The 19,025-nt window shown below is 39.0% G+C and overlaps 4 protein-coding genes across 11 annotated transcripts in view; 2 read left to right on the top strand and 2 right to left on the bottom strand.

The window, feature by feature from the left end:
- Window positions 1-131: 131 nt before the first annotated feature.
- Prp19 (pre-mRNA processing factor 19) lies at window positions 132-2,568 on the bottom strand. Its single transcript, XM_018025098.2, has 8 exons — window positions 2,458-2,568; window positions 2,113-2,262; window positions 1,758-2,035; window positions 1,495-1,689; window positions 1,269-1,424; window positions 963-1,193; window positions 546-886; window positions 132-466 (listed from the first exon to the last, which is right to left on the bottom strand). The coding sequence occupies exons 1-8, from the start codon at window positions 2,474-2,476 to the stop codon at window positions 322-324; spliced, it is 1,515 nt and encodes a 504-aa protein (XP_017880587.1). The 5' UTR covers window positions 2,477-2,568; the 3' UTR covers window positions 132-321.
- A 193-nt stretch (window positions 2,569-2,761) lies between these two features.
- Window positions 2,762-3,712, top strand: LOC108625302 (selenoprotein M-like). Its single transcript, XM_018025200.2, has 4 exons — window positions 2,762-2,925; window positions 3,036-3,106; window positions 3,413-3,482; window positions 3,544-3,712. The coding sequence occupies exons 1-4, from the start codon at window positions 2,827-2,829 to the stop codon at window positions 3,643-3,645; spliced, it is 342 nt and encodes a 113-aa protein (XP_017880689.1). The 5' UTR covers window positions 2,762-2,826; the 3' UTR covers window positions 3,646-3,712.
- A 1,013-nt stretch (window positions 3,713-4,725) lies between these two features.
- Window positions 4,726-7,749, bottom strand: LOC108625301 (E3 ubiquitin-protein ligase RNF185). Of its 3 annotated transcripts, none has more exons than XM_018025197.2 (5): window positions 7,439-7,749; window positions 6,575-6,756; window positions 6,321-6,452; window positions 6,072-6,241; window positions 4,726-5,985 (listed from the first exon to the last, which is right to left on the bottom strand). In XM_018025197.2, exons 2-5 carry the CDS (start codon window positions 6,721-6,723, stop codon window positions 5,888-5,890), a joined length of 549 nt encoding a protein of 182 aa, XP_017880686.1. In that variant the 5' UTR covers window positions 6,724-6,756; window positions 7,439-7,749; the 3' UTR covers window positions 4,726-5,887. The 3 variants fall into 3 exon arrangements, with proteins under 3 accessions (XP_017880686.1, XP_017880688.1, XP_017880687.1); XM_018025199.2 differs by lacking the exon at window positions 7,439-7,749 and adding an exon at window positions 7,271-7,420; XM_018025198.2 differs by lacking the exon at window positions 7,439-7,749 and adding an exon at window positions 7,247-7,419.
- Window positions 7,750-7,922: 173 nt separating this feature from the next.
- The window catches only part of LOC108625273 (uncharacterized), a 58,570-nt gene continuing 47,467 nt past the window's right edge, over window positions 7,923-19,025 (top strand). For 2 of the 6 annotated variants that reach the window (XM_026813808.1, XM_018025135.2), the window contains exons 1-2: window positions 11,119-11,996; window positions 12,889-13,360. In XM_026813808.1, the coding sequence (XP_026669609.1) occupies window positions 13,321-13,360 (40 nt within the window). In that variant the 5' untranslated portion in view covers window positions 11,119-11,996; window positions 12,889-13,320. The other 4 variants (XR_003389228.1, XM_026813809.1, XM_026813810.1 and 1 more) reach the window with 4 other exon arrangements.

Here is a 19,025-nt window from a genome sequence, read left to right as displayed (position 1 = left end):
ACCTGAACCAAAATGATAGTATCTAAAAAATAATAATTGATATTCCAATCGGCAATGTTCTTCATTATCAAGTCATGATGAGTGTGTTGATACGACCATTTTAAAAAATATCTACAACAGTCACACTCAAATTAACTTGCTAAATAGATTTTCATTGTGTTACAAAGATTATCTTTCGAACCATTTGCAATTTAAGAACAAAATTGAATGATTCTGCGGATAAAAACATTTGTCATTGTCCTTGCTATAACTAACTTACATCATAAGCTCTAATTTAAATTATCCTTATCCTTAATTTAATATAGTTTTGTTACTAAATGTTCAAGGTAATCCATAAAGTTTTAATGTTCTATCCATACTGGTCGATGCTATGTACTGTGCATGTTTTCCGAAACGAACACCGGTCGCGGCTGCTGTGTGATCATTAAGCACTTTCAACTCTTGCCACTGTTTACACAAGTATACTCTGAAAATTAAGGAAAAAGATATCAATAGATTTCAAATGTTGTCAAATTGGAATTGAAATGCAGTAGAATCATTTTTACCTCACGTCTGTACCGGCTACAGCCAAATACGTTCCGCTCTGGTCGAAGCAGATGTCCTTAACTTCGTACGACTCTTCTAGCTGAAGAGTTTTAAAGTTCTTCAGTTTTCGCAAATCCCAAAGTTTCACGCACGAATCTTCTGCAGCGGTAGCTAAGTAGTAACCATTTTCGGAGAAACTGATAGCCGTAATCGGTCCGGAATGACCAGGGAAATTGGCTACATTCGATTGTTCCTTCAAATCCCAAATCTTCACTTGAGAATCTTGAGTGCCAGTGCCGAAGATCAATCCATCAGGATGAAACTGAGCTGTGGTTAAAGGTTGATTAACTTGTCCGGCAACCTATATCAAAACGAATAATGTATGAGGCAAAAGTTTAAGTACAACAAAGTCTAGTTGATCATTCTTTCAAATATACCTTCGTTAATAATCTACCAGTACGTATATCCGAGAAAGCCCAATGTTGATCCAGGGATGAACTTAGTAAATAATCGCCAGTGGGATGTAAAGACAATCCAGTCACAGGGGCATCATGGGCTTTCAATAATAAAGTTGTCTGACTTGTTCCCACATTCCATACACGTATAGTAGTATCAGGCGATGCCGTCATTACTATATCTTCTTCCGGATGGTAAATTACTCTAGTAACCTATGTAGTACAACACACATAATGAAGCAATTAAAATGATCTCTTGGAATGGTCAAAGATATGATTCACTCATACCTTCTTGGTATGCCCCTTCAATATTGCAACAACTTGTTCCGTATCTTTATTAAATACTGTAGCATTTTTATCAGCACCACCAGTTAAAATTTTACTGGTATCTGCACTGTGGATATCAAGTGCAAGAATACCAGGCACACTAGCTGAATGGAGACCCTTAGAGATAAATGATCCATGATTACAACTTAACGTAAACTTTGCATACAAACACAGCATAGCAACTTACAGGGTGTGATGAAAGTGTTTGAAATGCGCGAATACTATCTTGGGGAAGCAAGTCTTCTGGTACTGAACGTCCACGACGTTTTCTCTCTTGAGTGAGAACTGTGGCTCTTTCTTGAAGCTTTTGAATTACATCTTCAGTAATACCAGCTTGTTCCATGGGTTGAGCAGCTGTGCCACCGGCCTCCACTGCAAGAGCCTGTAACAATGCACAATATACCAAAGTGTTCCTGATATAACAGAACAGCAGAATTAATATGCTCCTACAGGTTGTGGAATGGTGGTAGCTTGTACTATTCCAGCTTGAGGTTTCAATGTAGCCAAAGCCTCCCTTGCTGCTGTTACTTCCTTTGTCAATCTAGCAATCACACGACACGCTGCATCATGCTGATATAAGGCATGAGACAATTCTTGTCTGGCTGTTTGAAGTTGCTGTCTAAGTGTAAATGAATGCAACATAACAGCATCCCATTCATCTTGTAAAATTTTTAATATAGCTGGAATTGACGTAGCACTTGGTGGTTTAGGTTTTACTATTGATGTAGCTATGGAAGATAAGAATAATCTATGTTAACATGTACTTATAATACTCAACAACAATTTTTGAAAGAAAATAATATACTTTTAATATCAATGAGCTGATCTATTGTTAATTCCTTTCCAGTTATAGGGTCTACTCCATTCTCTGTTACATATTTTTCAATTAATCGTTTCTCAAATATAGATCCAGACACTGGAGATATGACCGGATGCTCCGGGACTTCGTTAGAAACTAAAAATGAACATTCAGTTGTGAAACAATGGTATCGAAAGGTTATGGTCAAATCTTGCCGGTACGAATAACCATATTCGTTACAAGCAGAGTCAATTTATCCGTATTATAATTGTACCATGTTATGTGTACAAGTGCAATGCAAATTTTCGTATTTCTAATTAAAATATATACGTATAAAGAAGAAAAGCTTACTCGCACACGAAAGCGCCATTTTTACACATGTAAGAGGTGTTTACTGCGCATTGCTGCGCATGGAATTCAACAGCCATGCGCCTTGCTCCATGCTCGGTACTTCTGCATATCTAAACTGCATGAGTTTTATTCTATTTTATTATATGGACAATATAAAATGTAATACATTCAGTTTCCCGAATGCCCTTTATTAATTTTTGTTTTCACATTAGTAATAGCATAATTATTAAGGAATATGATTATATAGTTAGTTCTTTCAAAATTTTCGCACAGTATTGAGAGTATATATATGTATATTATACGTATCAAAGCATCAGATTCCTGCCTGGTCCCTGGGCCTGGGTATGTCCCTGAAGTAGTAAAGTAAACATGGCTCCTATGGCAACTCTTATTTTTTTTCTCTCTGTCGCTTTTGCGACTTCACACGTTGAATCAACAAGCAATCAGTACGCGTTCGCAATAATTGAGGTATTAACTTTGGTTTATTAATTTTAGGACGAGATTCTTTACATAAGTGTGTCATAATCTTAAGTAAAATCATGATGACCCTAAGTGTTTGACAATGAGACTTGTTCCAGAGCTGCAGTGGCTGTCGTCTAAATCGTCTTCCGGATGTTAGGCAGTTCATCTTCGAAGACGTACCAAACTAGTATCCTTATTTATGAAATATTAAATTATCATACACATTTTTAAAGTACAAGCACAAATAATTACGGTCGATAAATATTGTGCATCCAGTGTTCCATACATTTCTCATTTTTTATTGAAGACAGAAAATTATGCTTACATAAGGTTTTTGATTATAGATTACGCTTGACTTCTTCAAGCCTATATTTACTTATCATACAATTAAATCTCCAAACGCTGTATAATTTTTACTTAAATTTTTGTTAATACTTGATATCTCCTTAGAGACATTCGTGAATAGATTATAAATCCTTACAAGATGCTATAGTAACAATGTTGCATTCAAACATATTCAAGGTGCAGTTCCAGAACTTGTTCTATTCAATGAGAATGAGGAGGTAAATTATCTATTTAATAGTTGAACATTGTATAAAACAGTTGAATGTTATCACTTTTCAGGAAGTTGAAAGATTGCCATTGTCAAGTTTGACTCGGGAAGAGTGCAATAATTTACTAATTTCTAAAGGCTTTACAAAAAAAATAGCAAAGGATGAAATATAAGCATGCATATATAAATCTGTAAATTTCACTTTACTATTTATTACAGAATAAATTATTCTGATAATTATCCTTTTGTTACGAACTTTTTAGTTGTTTTTACTGTTTACATTTATTTGTAAATAGAAGTAATTTTTATTCTTCTGAATCAAATTGAATGTCTTGTAATAACTCGTAACGTACAGTATTTAAACATATTCCAAAACGATGGTTGGTACATGTAATCTGTAAAAGAGAGTGTTACACATAATACGTACATAAATACATGTATATGTATGTATACATGTATATATATTACACTCTACTAGAATAATTCACGTAGTATAATTGAAGCACAAAAATAATAAACAAGTAGAGTTCTTTTGACGCACAAGTTGCTGTATTTGAGTACCTCATTTTTAGATAGATGAGGGAGCATTGTATTATCTCCCTATGGAGCTGCAATCTGTGATAAAAGTACTAGATCCATAATGTGACAAAATTGATCATTATGGAATGCTTGGGCTCCCTTACTTGAAAGTTTTAGTTGTTATCATGCTTCATTAAGTTCTTTAACAGAAGTAAGAAAATGTTACTAAATACATTTACAACACAAAGAGTAACTAATTACATTTTAATCAGGATATCAAATGGAGATCTTTATTCCTATTATAATAAATAACTTCTTTCTCCTGCAACACTTCCTGATACGACTGAAACTTCTGTAGTAAGGTACCCTGTGCATATTCAGTTTATTCATATTCTTCCTGACGTTATCGTTTCTTTATTATGACAAGGATTTGCGTAAGTAATATCGATACAAAAAAGACAAAGCTTGTTCAAATTCAAAAACTTCAAATTATAATACAATTATTCATTATGTATTGAATAACTTAAATTAAAATGATTTAAGTTCGTGTCATATATGTGTTTTTAAATTTTTATTATTATAAAGCACTGCAATTGAATTATTTGTGTTACCTAACGTGTATACTTATGATCTCTAATAAATTATTAAATCCAGAATTGAACAGTGTTCTTATGATTTTAAGTTCACCTCTTTCACATAGATATAGGGATGTATGGTATATTATCAGTCCAGAGTTTACTATTATATTTACTTTATTCTACCAATAACATATTAAATAAACTTGTAAGACAATTTACAATGTATGATTTTTAAACAAATTACAAATCATGCGAACTCTATGATTAATATCGTTTTAATAAGTGAAACGGAGTATGTTCAGTTACAAATATTTTATCTGTAAAAGTGAATAAATCTCCCGTGTCAACAATATGTACGGAATGTCAATTTCCATTTCATGAAATGACTGATAAAACATTGAACCAGCGTAAAGGCGAAAGAATTTTACTTTTAATCATATAATCATAATTTACAGGTTCATTAGTAATTGCCTTCTCCTTCTTCGTATTGCCATAACCGCAATGCTAATATAGTAAAAGTTATAGAACTGTTCAATATTTAAAACTTGAGTGTTGCGTCACATTATACTCGATAGACATCATAGGTGATTCCACATAGCGAGCAAATTCTGCCAGTCAATTATATAACTTTTAATATGAAAGCAACAAAATAAATAAGCTACACTTATGTTCTTAAACTTTCATTTATAATAGCGATATATTACAGTACTGTATGCTGTATATCGTATAGCCGTGTGTTAACTTGCATCATTTGCATCTGGTATCGGTTTGACTTAACATCTAGATTATATACACTGTTTATATCAATAATTATTAGCAAAGACCGCGTAGGTCAATAACACTACGTTTGTTAGGTTTCCTTCTCAAATCAATTATTGTGTATATTTCGTTTAAAGGAGATGGCTTACGTTTCTAAAAGTGAAATATATATTTATATACATAAATATCATAAGAACAGGCTTTGTAAATTCTGAAATCAGGGAAATGACCTGCTTGAATATAAATGTTAAAAAGTGTAATAAAGAAAACTTGTTTTATCTCTTGTGTCAAAAATTATATGAACTTTAAAATTATAATAAGATAGATGTTTGTTTTATACCCAGAAAATAATAAAAATAAAGTGTATTTACATATAAAAGTGTTATTATAGCTATAACAAAATCTAGTTGTTTATTCAAGCAGGTGCAGTTACTGCAGTGAGTAACAACGATTACACAAACGGGGAAAGATCGATGTATTAATAAAAATGTAATGAATTCATCCAGCAAGTGGTATAGGTTTATAAGATATGAAGCAAATAATATGGATTAACAAAATGTTACGCCATCAAGAGCCAACAAACAAATATAAAAGCTACCCACAGAAATACTCTCGAAAGAAATTGTTCTTCGTCATACTGTGGTGTTCCTCTAAGAGCTAGAAGAAAGCACAAATCTTCATTATCACAACACATCGATCGTAGACGGGATTAGTTTGTAATTAATTCCTAAAATAACACTTACCTCCACCTGGTCGTGTTTCTCCAAAACTGAAAGTTGATGTAAGAAGTGCAAATGGGAATGTCCCAATACCAAATGACATGTAAGAACCATCGCCAAATCCAAAGCTAGAGAATCCAATATTGTTTTCAGGCTCTGTCCTCTGCCCAGCAGGACGCGGAGGAACATTATTCCTGAATAATCATAATTAAATAATCTCTAGTACATCTCTAAATTTGAGTAATGCAATGATAGAAGTAGAATCGGTTTTACCTTGGATCTTCTTGTTTTGTATCTCCACGTCCATACAATGGAATAACTTTATCTTTGCTGATAGCAGCTTTACACACCGGACACATTTGCCTTGTTGGACGTGTCTCCAACCATTGATGTAAACAAGGCCAACTAAGAAAAGAAAGAAACATTAGCATGTAGACAATCATTCTGTTTGTTATTTTTCATGAAGCGGAAATGTTGAAATGCAAACAACAAATAATAGATACATAATTTATTATAAGCGATCTTACCAAAATAAGTGACCGCACATGCTGATAACCGAATTCTTCGCAGTATCAAGGCAGATGTTACATTCAAACGTTCGATTATCCTTTTCTTTGTCTTCTGTAGTGGAATCCCAAGACTTGGATGGTCCCGCCTGTTCCCGTGTAGTGCTCATCTTGGCGAACTCTCAATCGATTGTGACCAGAATCTACAAAATATCGATTGCGAACGGTGACGAATTGAAAAAAATATTGGAATTCCTACGTATTTCACGCGATTCGCGAGGTGAAAGTAACAAAACACGTTCTCATTTCCTATCACCGTACGTTAACGTCAAGGATAATGAAATTTTAACGATGTATGTTTTTTATCACTTGACACTGACGACATTATCGTATGATAAAGAAAACAATTTTAGGATGTCAATATAACACGTCTTGTTAGTCATAGTAAAGTAAACGCGACGGTATTAGATGTTAAATGTTATTAAAATATTAAACGTTGAACGTATATACGGTCGATACGGATATGCAATTTTGATTCAGTCATTTTAACATCGCGTTTTTGGGAATCGTTCGCATTGTCTGACGCATTCTGTATCCATGAACAAAATCGGAAGTCATATGTCCGTAATAGAAACGCAGAACTTGGTGAAGTGCAGATAGCATGAGTGCACTTCGCGTTCGTGCAGTCCTTACCGGAAACAATTAACTGTCACGTACACAAAATAATACTCGATGAGTTCGACGATAATATATTTGTTAACTGTTTGTATCGTATGACGATTAAAGTTCATCAAGGCAATGATATTCGATAGGCAACGACCACGTCTCCGTCAAAACACGAATGGGACGATATCTGCCATTGCTGACATAATTCACGTCACTTACTTTCAAGTCTTCCGATTACGTAGTGGGTTTCCCGCAGCGATAAATTATCCTCTCGTAGATTCGATGCTGCTCCCAAAACGATCCGATGGTATCACGTACCTACACCGTATACCGCGATCACAATTGCGCAAGTGCTATCAAATAATTTTCATGATTTTTCGCGAAAACGGATGTTCAAAATAACACGTAAGAGATTCGTCGACGATGCGTCCACGCTTATGTACGACAGTGGTATCGGTGACGATCGTTCGGTACAAACGAATCGCGTTTTATTTCCCCGTCCCTGCCACAATTGTCACGTACTGATCTAAACACATCTACTTCAATTTATCACTTGATTAACGCCGTATTTATGTTGCATGTATATATGCCACAATCTACTACGGAATAGACATGTTATGTATTCTACTTATTCATGAAACTTCGTAGTTTACGTACTGACATACCGACCGTGTTAAAATCCACCGCTGTCGTATTGCGACCTCTACGATTCAAACAATAAATGTACAAAATGGTTCACATCATTTCGTTTGCAGGAATACAGATAAATAAACATTTATAAACTATCATATAGAATAGGCCGCATTTGTATGAACGAAAGTGGTGAATTTTTGTATAACAATTAATATATTTAAAAATAAATTCTCAGCTTCCTTGTACTTTATGTATACAACAATCAACTCAGAATTACAGATACAGAACTGTATATGTATACATGTTTATTAAATAGTCGTAATGTGCAATGCACGAATATGCATACTTATTGCGTCAATGTATCATTAATAATGCATACGTAAATATGAATTGCTAAAAAAACTGTAGTAAAATACATTTCCTATTACGTTCTACAATTTAAATCAAGAATTCATGAACGTTTGAAGATGCATTACTAAATCCGCGGTTACCGTAAATTGATTTCTGTATCACCATGGAGTTGAAGAGCTGTTTACGTTTGCTTTCGAGGCGAAACCATCAGCATTGAAGCGATGTTAAAATGCAAAATACGTGCAGTGGGATCAGTGAAATCTTATCATAATGATAATATTGAACGATAAATAGATCAGGCTTGCTAAATACTTTACTGTTTCATCGATATATTCGTAGATATACAGGTATCAATGAAATACATTATTTCTCTCGATACGTAGGATGAAAAGTGTATACGTAACGCGGTACAATTTCTTAGAATGAAGTCGGACGAAATAGAATCCCCGCAGTCATCGAAGTTTAAAATTAATGTAGCGGGGAAAAAGAGAAAACTCGGAGACAAGAATGTGACCTCGATTATTTTCCAACAACGACAGAACGTTCGCATTATACACGACGATGTTGATGTAACACCGAAGTTGTTAACCCATCCTACATACAGCTCGATCGACGAGAAGCAAATAACCGCGTTTGAAACGATCGGACTGTCTCAAACTGGCAGTGTTGGTCAACTGTCTGTCATTTCTGGTATAAGTACTATAAAAAGAAGCTCGTCCACGATTGTTAGGACGTCTTCACTTCCGTCTGCTTCGGACGAAGGATTGTTCGAAAGTCTACTGTCCACGCAGGCGGAAGACTCCGACGTTGACCTCGATGACGAAGACAGAGCTCCATCTCAATTTTATCTACCTAGGTAATTTTGAAAATCAAGTTTTTGAATTTCTTACTTAATTCTATTAACCTTTTGGGGACGTGTTTGTTATTAATAAAAATAATGATTAATATATACAAACATGACTTTTATTTATGATAAATCGATCGTGTACGTATGACACGTCCACAAAGAGTTAACAATTTATTAGATTTCGTCAAGAATAAGTCTGTATGTTAACATTTTTAGCGTCGATCCGAATATTTTTTTTACTCGACCGGAATCGGTGACTATTACTCTGAAAGAGACAGAAACTTACTTTATTTTCGAGATGCAACCGCGAACCGGTGACTTGCGAACACTGGAAGGCCTAGCGATCAAAGAGGAGAACGAGGGCTATGAATATAAAACGATCGGGCCCGGTTCGAATAGGAAATTATTGGAAGCCGAAACTCAAACGATACAAGTGCTCACTAGATCTCGTGGAACGTACCTGAGCAGGCGGAGACGTAGAAATCAGGGCATGATCGTGAATAATTGGGTGATGTACGATACTTACGAAAATCTTGAACTGCTGCTGGAGAGAAATGGTATACTTGTAGCGCACAGGAAACAGTCTATAGACAAAATGCTACAAGCAGAGGTGCGAATAATTTAATTTAAAAAAATCATATGTGATATATGTGAACGTTCTATCTTTATGCGATTTCTTATGCAGAACTTGAAGTCCAGGTTACCGGTACAGACAAAGAGGAACGAAAAGACGATGGAAGAGGAGCAGATACGCCTGTTCTCTACCGACAATTTCCGGAACGCGATGCGAATAATGGAACGCATAATATCGAACAACATTTGCATCAAAGCGCAGAAACGCTTCACTGGTCTGATTAAACAAGATCCTTGCAGTTTCGACTTAGAGTTCACGTACAGTCTGGACATCCTTTGGCTCCACGAATGCTCAATGGCTTCCGGAAGGCCGGTGTCTACGTTCCGTTGGAATTACGTTAATAACAGCATTTTAGCCGTCGCGTACGGTGCGCAGACGAATTCGGAAACGAAGAACGGCTTGGTCTTGCTATGGTGCGCGAAGAATCCCTCGGTACCGGCTCGTGTGTACAATTTCAATAGTCCAGTGTCGGATCTCGACTGGAGTCGGGACAAACCCAATCTTCTCGCGATCGGCTTGTACAACGGCGAGATCCAGGTGATCGACGTGAGCCGTATAGATATAAATGTCGTACGCCGAAGTAAAAAGTCTCCCTCGAGTTCCCCGCACTGGCAGGTTCAATGGTGGGCGGGCGACGAACAGTTCGAGTATCAAGAGCAAATTTATACGTGTGACCAGGACGGCTGCATATTATGCTACCGTTACGTCGAGGATTTTACAGCGATGACGATTATGAAGGTGTTCAGGATCGAGGGTACGCTACCTGGCGTCACCAGGACCGTTCAATGCAATCTTTACGACATATCAATCAACCGTAGTCCCGGAGCACTGGTGCTTTGCAAACATCCAACACTGAGCTCTATCTATTTCGTCGGCTCGAACGAGGGTTGCATATACAAGTGTTCAACCAATTATTTGTACCAGCATATAGACAGTTTCCTGGCACACGACGGGCCGATGTACTCGATGATGTTCTCGCCGTTCTGCCCGAAAATATTCCTCACGTCCGGCGCCGATTGGTGCATACGAATTTGGGCAGAAGGATTAACGGAACCGTTGATTACTTTGTCGACGGTGATGGCCTGCGTCCGATACGCGGTGTGGTCACCTGTTCATTCGACCATTATTGCGAGCATTGTGAACAACGAGATTTGTATATGGGATATCAGACGAAAAATTCATAAACCAGCATCAGTAACGATTTCGCCGAACAGTGCTAGGTTTGTCATGGTCGATTTCACGGCGAATGGTAACCAGCTAGTAGTCGCGGACGTGGAGGGTGTTGTATACGTGTATAATCTTGAGGGAATGCCGTTTCCGCCGTACAATCAGGAACAGGTGCTAGTCGAGTCGATCGAGAAAGCTTTGATTACGCGGCCGACACTCCTGAAGAACTTGAAGAAGATCGGCCCGCCGTTCGATGAGTAAAATGAAACGAGGATCTTAATCCCGTCACAACTTTGTCTTTACCTAGGTACTCATATACAAGTACATTGTCATCATCATAAAACAAGTATTTTCAATAATCTATGGAACGCTGGAATGCCATGTAGAGTATGCGTTCACTTGAGAATTCAAAGACAGTTACAACTGAGATCAGACAATGCTTTGACGAGATTTAAACGGCTGATGAGTCCAACATTTATTATGTGCTTTAAATCTTCGGATCCTCGCTGACGTCGTTAGCGGCTCATCACAGTTTAAACTTCTTTATCGACGGTAAAGCCTCGGGCAAAATCCAGCACGTGGGGACCCCTCACGGGTACCGGAAGCGAAGAGAGTTGTAGCTCGAAGGGCCCTCGCGTGATTCGTGCGAAGCAAGGAAAGCAAAGCAACCATTTCGATTCAGGATGGGACGCCGGGCCTACTGCGGGACCTGGTAGGCAGGCAAGTCGGCACGGATGGCTGGCTGGCTTGCTTGGAGGAGTTGCAGGAGAGTGCCATGGTAGAGGGGCTTCCCTTGGCTGCTGCCGCTTGCGGGCACGAACCGCGCTACCGCCGTCAGCAGACAGTCTTATTACGCCCGCACTCAACTACGCGAACTAAGTACTCTCCTTAGGCCGGTCAAACGTCGAATAACGACCGCCGGATCCGGCTGACGCGTGAATCCGGGACGAATACCTCGAACGGTGTTCCTTTTGTGCCAAGGAACGGAATCCTTCTGGTATATTCAATGGTACTACGATACTACGCGTATTTTTTCAGTAGGCGACTCGCGTTTTCGAGTTGATGAGACTCTGTCCCCGAAATCGGTTCGAGCGAAGAGGCTTTGGGTTCGATTTGCTCGGAGAGGACTTACTGCCCGGTTAGAGGTAACGTTAGAACGTCTCTTTTTTATTTTACTCCCGATAAAGCATGTTTTGCATGGAGGTGCTCATATTACCGTCTATGATTCACTTCCTCCTCACAATTTTATTGTCATCATTTAGTAATATTTCATAGTAAATTGAGAATACTTCATAGTATCCTTAGTTTTATATAAATTCATTGGCAAATTTCCATTGCGTTATTGCGGTCTTGAAATACGAAAGAGGTGACATCCGTCTCCCCACCCCGTGAATTTTACGAATCAAAATTCGACGGGAGCGTTCGATCTGGAATGCCAGTTTTACGCGTAACGTGCGAAGGAGCGCGTGTGCCTCGGGCACGGTGCGAACAAGTTGGAGGAGGACGGATTTCCTATCATCACTGCGACCGAGGTTGGTTTTGTTTTCCTTGGCAGTTGACTCACGTCCCTTCGCCTGTTAACATTGTCGGTCATTACGCCGTTTGTCGCACGCCAAGAATTCTCATTCGCGCATACCGAACTGTCACGATTACCGCGTGTCACGAATTCGTCGCGTACGTTTTGATCATCTCGAATTCCCGAGTTAAGGGAACTGGCACGTATTACGCGTAGAACATGATTTAAGTGCTTTTAAACGAAAACGAATATCTTACGTTGAAAGAGATTTCGGGCCTCTATGCAAACATGGTATAATCTCCATTAACCTTCCAACGGCTATCACCATTTTGTCATTTGACGACAATAATTGTTTTGTTGACACTGTGCTTCACTAAACATTTTTGGAGGCTCTAATAATTAAATGTTTATTCGTGTTTGCTGGGGAGGAGTAAGGCTCCTGGAAGGTTGAAAAGTAGAATTGTCCTGAGAGTTCGCACTTCGTTGTTCGTATCTCATTCTCTATCAACTATTTGCCGAAGGTTACCGCACTCGATTCGAGCATGCATTTACTGGGTTCCGACGCTCGTCGATTGTTGACGTGCACGGAGATGCGGTCAGTGTGAGGACTGCTTAATAGCGAGGAACATGTGCAACCAGGGAATAGTGGCGAGGCCGATGTTGCCGGAGCACGAGCTACACTGTGACCACTCTGTTCTCGACGAACCCTAACTGATTCCACCGCTCGAGTTCGTTTCACCAGCTGACGACCGCTTCATGTATACCGGAGTCTGGAAATCGTCGCAGTGAATGTTGTCGCGCCGAAAATTTGCGTGGTAATCGCGGGACGTTCGTGTCGGAACGGTAAAAGTGTTGGATCGATTTTACGCGCACGGTGTATAAACTAAGTTTCTTTCGGAAGAAGGCGAGGTGTGTCCACGAAATTACACGTCTTCACGTACATTTGGTACGCTATGAACATCGAGGTCCTTGGATGCAACGGGTGGTTCGCAAGTAAGTGGCTACAAATATATTTTACCTATCATTTTCTTCTATCGAAAAGCAATTCCATTTTTGCATAATGTAGGTATGTCATACTTCGTCTATCGCAAATGAAACATTCAAGATTTTTACAGTTGCTTTTCAATTGAGGTCTTTTCTTAAACTGATGGAAATACTTAGGGTTTTTAAGTTGATCTACTTAAAAACGTGATCAAGAAGTCACTTCCCAAAGATTTTTTATATTCACATATTATTTATTTACAATTCTGTGGGAAGAGTTCATGTGTAATAGATCGCCTATTGACCTAATCGTAATCGTGTATCACATTGCCTTATCTTCATCAATCTAATGGCTCGATGCAACGGTGTAATGTAACCGCATTCTTGGACACCGTGGCCACGTGGGTCTTCAAACTTATCTTTCTGTTCCCCCTCTGCATCCCCGAATACGAATCTTAGGAGGAGAAAAGGGTAGGTGAATTAACGTCAGGGGAAAGTTTTGGTAGCTTCGTGTTCACGCATGTTAGTCAGTTGATCGGTAATTGCACGGACACGAAATGCGCATTCTTTATACGCCTTTTATACGATCGTAAAATAGAAAGCTCCAGGGAAATAAATTTTATTATCTGTTTGTAAGTAGACGTCGCATGTCCATGCAAGAATGTACAAAATGTCCATCGTAAAGTACAAATTACATATAATATGTAAACAGTGGAACAAGCCCACATTGAACCGTCGCAAAAATACAAATTTGCATAAACGTGTACGTAGCTTGCCTCTCGGGTCCGAAGTTAGAGGAAGTGATTGAATAACGTTGCCGCTTTATTGCGCGAGGCCTACGTTCGATTTTTAGGAACAATAATCTCGGACACGACGAGTAAGATTTATGCCTGTCCTTCTCCTGATGGAGCAATCATTTATTCTCCTTTATATTAATTGATTATTCGGTCTCTCGATCGTGTACACGCAATGATATATGACTTAGTGCGGTTCCCCGTTAAGAACAGGAATCTACTAGCTTGTGCATAAATTATTACGAACGCTGATAACACAAAACCCACGCATTTTCTCCGGATCTTGTTTTTCGTTGCCTGTTCGGTGTCATGTAGTCGTCGCCGATGCCAACGAAAGCGTTTCTTCACACATTCAGCCGGCCGGTCAGACTGTACCCCTCCCTCGTTATTTGAGACCATAAATCCGATAACGAGCTGAATTATATTCATGAATAATTCCATGAACGTCCCGATTCCGTGATATTGTGGAGAACGTCGTTACTAATCGCTATCACGCTTCAATACGTATCCTCGGGGACGTGTATCGAAGTCGAGGGTCGAGAAAAATTCTTACAATGCATTCTAACTTATCTCACTTTCATTTTATTATTGCATCGTGAATACACGTCGATTTATTCACGCTAATTGTACGTCGATTGATTTTTAAGCAACCAATTTTCGAAGTCCTCGTAATATTAAGTTCATTATTTATTAATTTCCAAGATGTTTGAACCCTATGGTAATTGTAGAACCTGATCAAAGTTCGGCTGTTTTAATAGGAAGTAGTAATTAGACGCTTAGCGGTGGAATGGAATAAAAGGGAACAGGCTGATAGAGAAAAGAATATGCGGACGTAATATAGGAGCGATAATGTGCATGGTCACGTCGCGGACTAAAGACGCGCGAGATGAACCCGTTGATCCGCTCGCGTGGGTGTAACGAGAGGGGTATAACGCGCGGAAAATTACCGGCAGTCGTACCCGAAGACCCCTTCGAAATCACCACGTTGAGAAAGTAGATACCGCGAGACCATTAACTGGTGCCTTGTGAAAAATAATATTCTACATTATTGCCGGATATTGTTGGAAATTGTTCGCGCTCGGATCTTATCAAGAGTAATGATAGACATTGCGCGAGATCTATTGGAAAAGATGGTTAACAATTTAAGTACGAGCGTCCACTTTATTTTCACTTTTCTGTTCGGTTATTGAAACGAATAATTGCTCGAAATTACCTTCGCTACGTAGTTGAAACTTCTTGCAATCTTCTATACTTCAAAACACTTCACAACGTAGAATGTTTTACATAGAACTTTCTAATCTTAGCTGAAGATCTGGTGAATACAAAGGTTCGCCAGGTTGCAACGAAGCATAAGATGGATATTATTTTCTTAGCGAGTCCAGTTACACGGGTTGATATAGAAATCAGCCGTGTAACGGAGTGCGAAGTTGAGGGGGAGTCTACTAACCACGGCGGATAATAAAAGTAGATATTTAGAACGAACGTTTACCGTAATAGGCGAGAAAGAAGAGCGAGGAAGCTGGTATATAAAATACGACAGATAAAACTGCTACTCGGTGTTAAAGACGTAACTGGACTGAGTAACTTATGTAACGAATCTCGATAACGTCCAACGACCTGTAATTCTATGTGAAGTATAATAAACTTGCAAATGAAGCAAGGATATAAGAGAACTATTAAATGAACCAGAAGCAATTAATTATTAGCTTTTGTAGACTTGAATACCGCAATAAAAGGACTCAATAATAAAAGTTAATGGATAATATTAAACAAAACTTAAGTCATCCACCAGTACAGGTATTATAAGTCTGGGTTACTCGCAGCTTTGGATCATAGATTAAGACCTCCTCTTAACTATCAATCTCTTAGACTCTCGCGAGTAAAAAGCTTCCATTAATCTCTTCCGTTCAGAACGAAATGAAATCGTACGTGACGTACGAAACGGTGGATGAAATGAGTTCCTTGGACGAGCAACGTAGGTGGCATACAGCTAGCGCGGCGGCGGGAGCAATAAACACGGGAAAATGCGAAAGGCAAGAAATCGGGCAGCGCAAGAAAGGAGTCGCGCGATAGCGGTGCATACATCTCCGTGTCATGTCGGTACGAGATGAACCAAGCGATTAAAGATAAATGAACACGCAGGCGCTTGCCACTTATTCGAATCTCTCTATACGACTGTTTGAACGCGTAATCCCGAGTCAATAAAATACTCGGAACATTCTTGGAGCACTTCACTAGTATCGTGGAAATACAGACGCGAATTAGGGAACGTAACGAGCCAGAAAGTGCCTGTAATCCTTCACGCTGGATCGTTGATCACTTTCAAATGACCTTTTCCACGACTGAACACATTTATCGATTCCTCCTCAAACGTTTTACGACTGCAACAGAAAAGTTCACGTACCTACCAACTCATCTACCATCGTTGCAAGACAGACTTTGCGTTCACCTCTTCCTTGGAAATCGACGCAAGGAGCTTGTACAAAATTATGTACAAATTTCTCTGAACCGGTGACGAGAGAGAAGGGGAAAACGTAGAAAGCGTAAGCTTCTGGCGTTGAATAAGTGTATTCGAAGTTGGTCGCGCACCGGAACAGGGAGTAAGACATTTTTAAGAGGCCGGTCAGCGAGGTCTGCTTTACAAACCCTTAAATTCCGGCGGTGCGTGTACGTACAAGCGTACGTTTACGCGGAACAAGGTGCACCAAGAGTGAGATATTGTTTTAAAGTCGGAGCGTGGGTTGGATGGTCGCCGGATAAAGGCGGTAAGTCATCAGCCAGTGCCGGATTTATGGCTGAGGTATCACCGATGTTCGCAGATCCAGTGATACGAACTTTCACTGCGCCGGTTCAAAGTTCATGATACGAATCAAGACGCAATTATTTATTGGTATGATGCGAGATTCTCCTGAACACCTTACATTAACCACAGTTATTAGACCGTGGATTTTCGTGTAAATTAGAACATTTATGGTATCAGTTTCAAGAGTGTTCTAGATAAATATTTTTCTTGTCATTTAAACATTACAATATTTAACTTTATTGTAAATGTGTAAAAGCAATTATATTGCACGGTGGAATGTAAATAAAGTTAAAGCTTAAAGAATGTAGCTGGCCATCGGCTTAGAATTCGAATTAGAATCACAGATTCGAGGGACGAGAGGAAATATTTGTGAGGCGAGTCGGAACTGTTAGGAGATGGTATCTGATTTTTCATCGCGACACCGAATAAGATGTTGTTAATGTAATAGGCGGTCGTTTCGTTCGGCCTAGCGACGAGAATCTGGGACGTGGCAGGATTCCGAGGATCAGATTGGAAACCCGTTTTAAGGATTCAGAAGTCGAGTCGTGACCGAGACATTAGCGAAATTACTCGGCCTCTCCGACTTCGATTCCGGCTGCCATGCCGCTTGCTATCTAGATAGCGTTTCCAAGGGAAACCGAGGCCTACTACCTATCTTGCCTCTTAATTTTCAGCCGTTCAAGAAGCCTTATTTATTATTAACCGAGCTGAGAAGTGACGAATGAAAAGTCTGGATAATCGTGATCTCGATGATATCGTGCGTGCCATGATACTTTCTAACTGACACGGAAAAAAATGAAGATTCTGTAGAAATCAATTTTAAGTATGTCAGATATCTTCTTCGTTTCTTTCACTAGATTAGCAAACATTTTTAAGAAGATGATGTCAATTTTTTTGGAGAAATCAAGTCTTCTGCTAATTAATAAATATACTGCGGATTTCTGAACAAAATGAAACATTTGATAGTCAATTCAGATAAACGTTTGCTATCTACGTTCGTTTTATATATTTTCATGCATCACAAGTAGAGTTTCTAGTCTTTTTTAAATGCATAAAACCCGCAATTTACTAATAAACTTTGATGATTAAACACGATCCGAGTAATATACCGGGTGATCGATACGCTCCATTGGGAATAGGTGATGATTTATACGCTTTGATCCTCATCGCGCGAGTCGGCAATTAGTATTCAGTCCGCTCAGGACACCCAGTGTGTAAACGGGTATATACATATATAAGACACCGGCTTCTCCAAGTAAACTTGTTTATCAAGTTATACACGCGGCTGGCGAACCGGAGAATCTCGCGGACGACCCGACCGGTGTAGGATGAGAGAAAGGCAATTCTATGGCCCCGTGTTTCTTCTCCCTTTTCACGTCAATACGAGGATGAATCAAACGTGAAACGAATCTATCGATCGACGATAAGAACGAATCGGGACGTTGTCGTGGACGAACGAGACAACATCTGGGTACGTTTACTTTTAATGTCATCGATTTTTGGCCATTTACAGTTACGCGGCAAGTTTTTCTTTTTCTTCAATGGTCAGCTTTCTCCTCGGCGTTCCCCGTAGGGCCAATCGGCCTCTGACTCACCCACGAAATTCTTGTCGGAGGTTCAATTTACGTTACGGGCTCTTACCGAGAAGTTATCAACATAATCGTAAGATAAACGTCCCTCGTAAAATTAAAAAACTCGCGCTCGCATCGCGCGCATCGCCTCTCTCCCTGTCCCGATTCCGTGCTACCTTTCGAATCGAACGCGTTGCTACGAAAATTCATCTGATATAAATGATAAAACAGTTTATTGCAAAATACTCGCTGACTATTGACGATAGAGAAAAATGTTTCGTACGAAACTTGTAGCTTTTCACGGTACTTACAACTTTCGTTTTTATGATTTCTTGTAGAGGATGATCTTGACGAGATCTACAATTTCTGTATAAAAGTTCTTCGCTAGCATTAATATTTAAAGAGTTATGGACGAAAAACGAAAAAACAGTTTTTTGCAAATTACTCGTTAACTATTGACGCTAGCGAAAAATTTTTACATGGAAATTGTAGATCTCGCTGTCCTCTAC

This window comes from Ceratina calcarata, unplaced genomic scaffold (genome assembly GCF_001652005.2).
Source record: "Ceratina calcarata isolate Rehan_Ccalc_2016 unplaced genomic scaffold, ASM165200v1 scaffold350.2, whole genome shotgun sequence".
In the NCBI taxonomy this organism is placed as follows: Eukaryota; Metazoa; Arthropoda; class Insecta; order Hymenoptera; family Apidae; genus Ceratina; species Ceratina calcarata.
The sequence above is the reverse complement of the archived record's forward strand: the minus strand, read 5'-3'. Positions and strand labels throughout refer to the sequence as shown.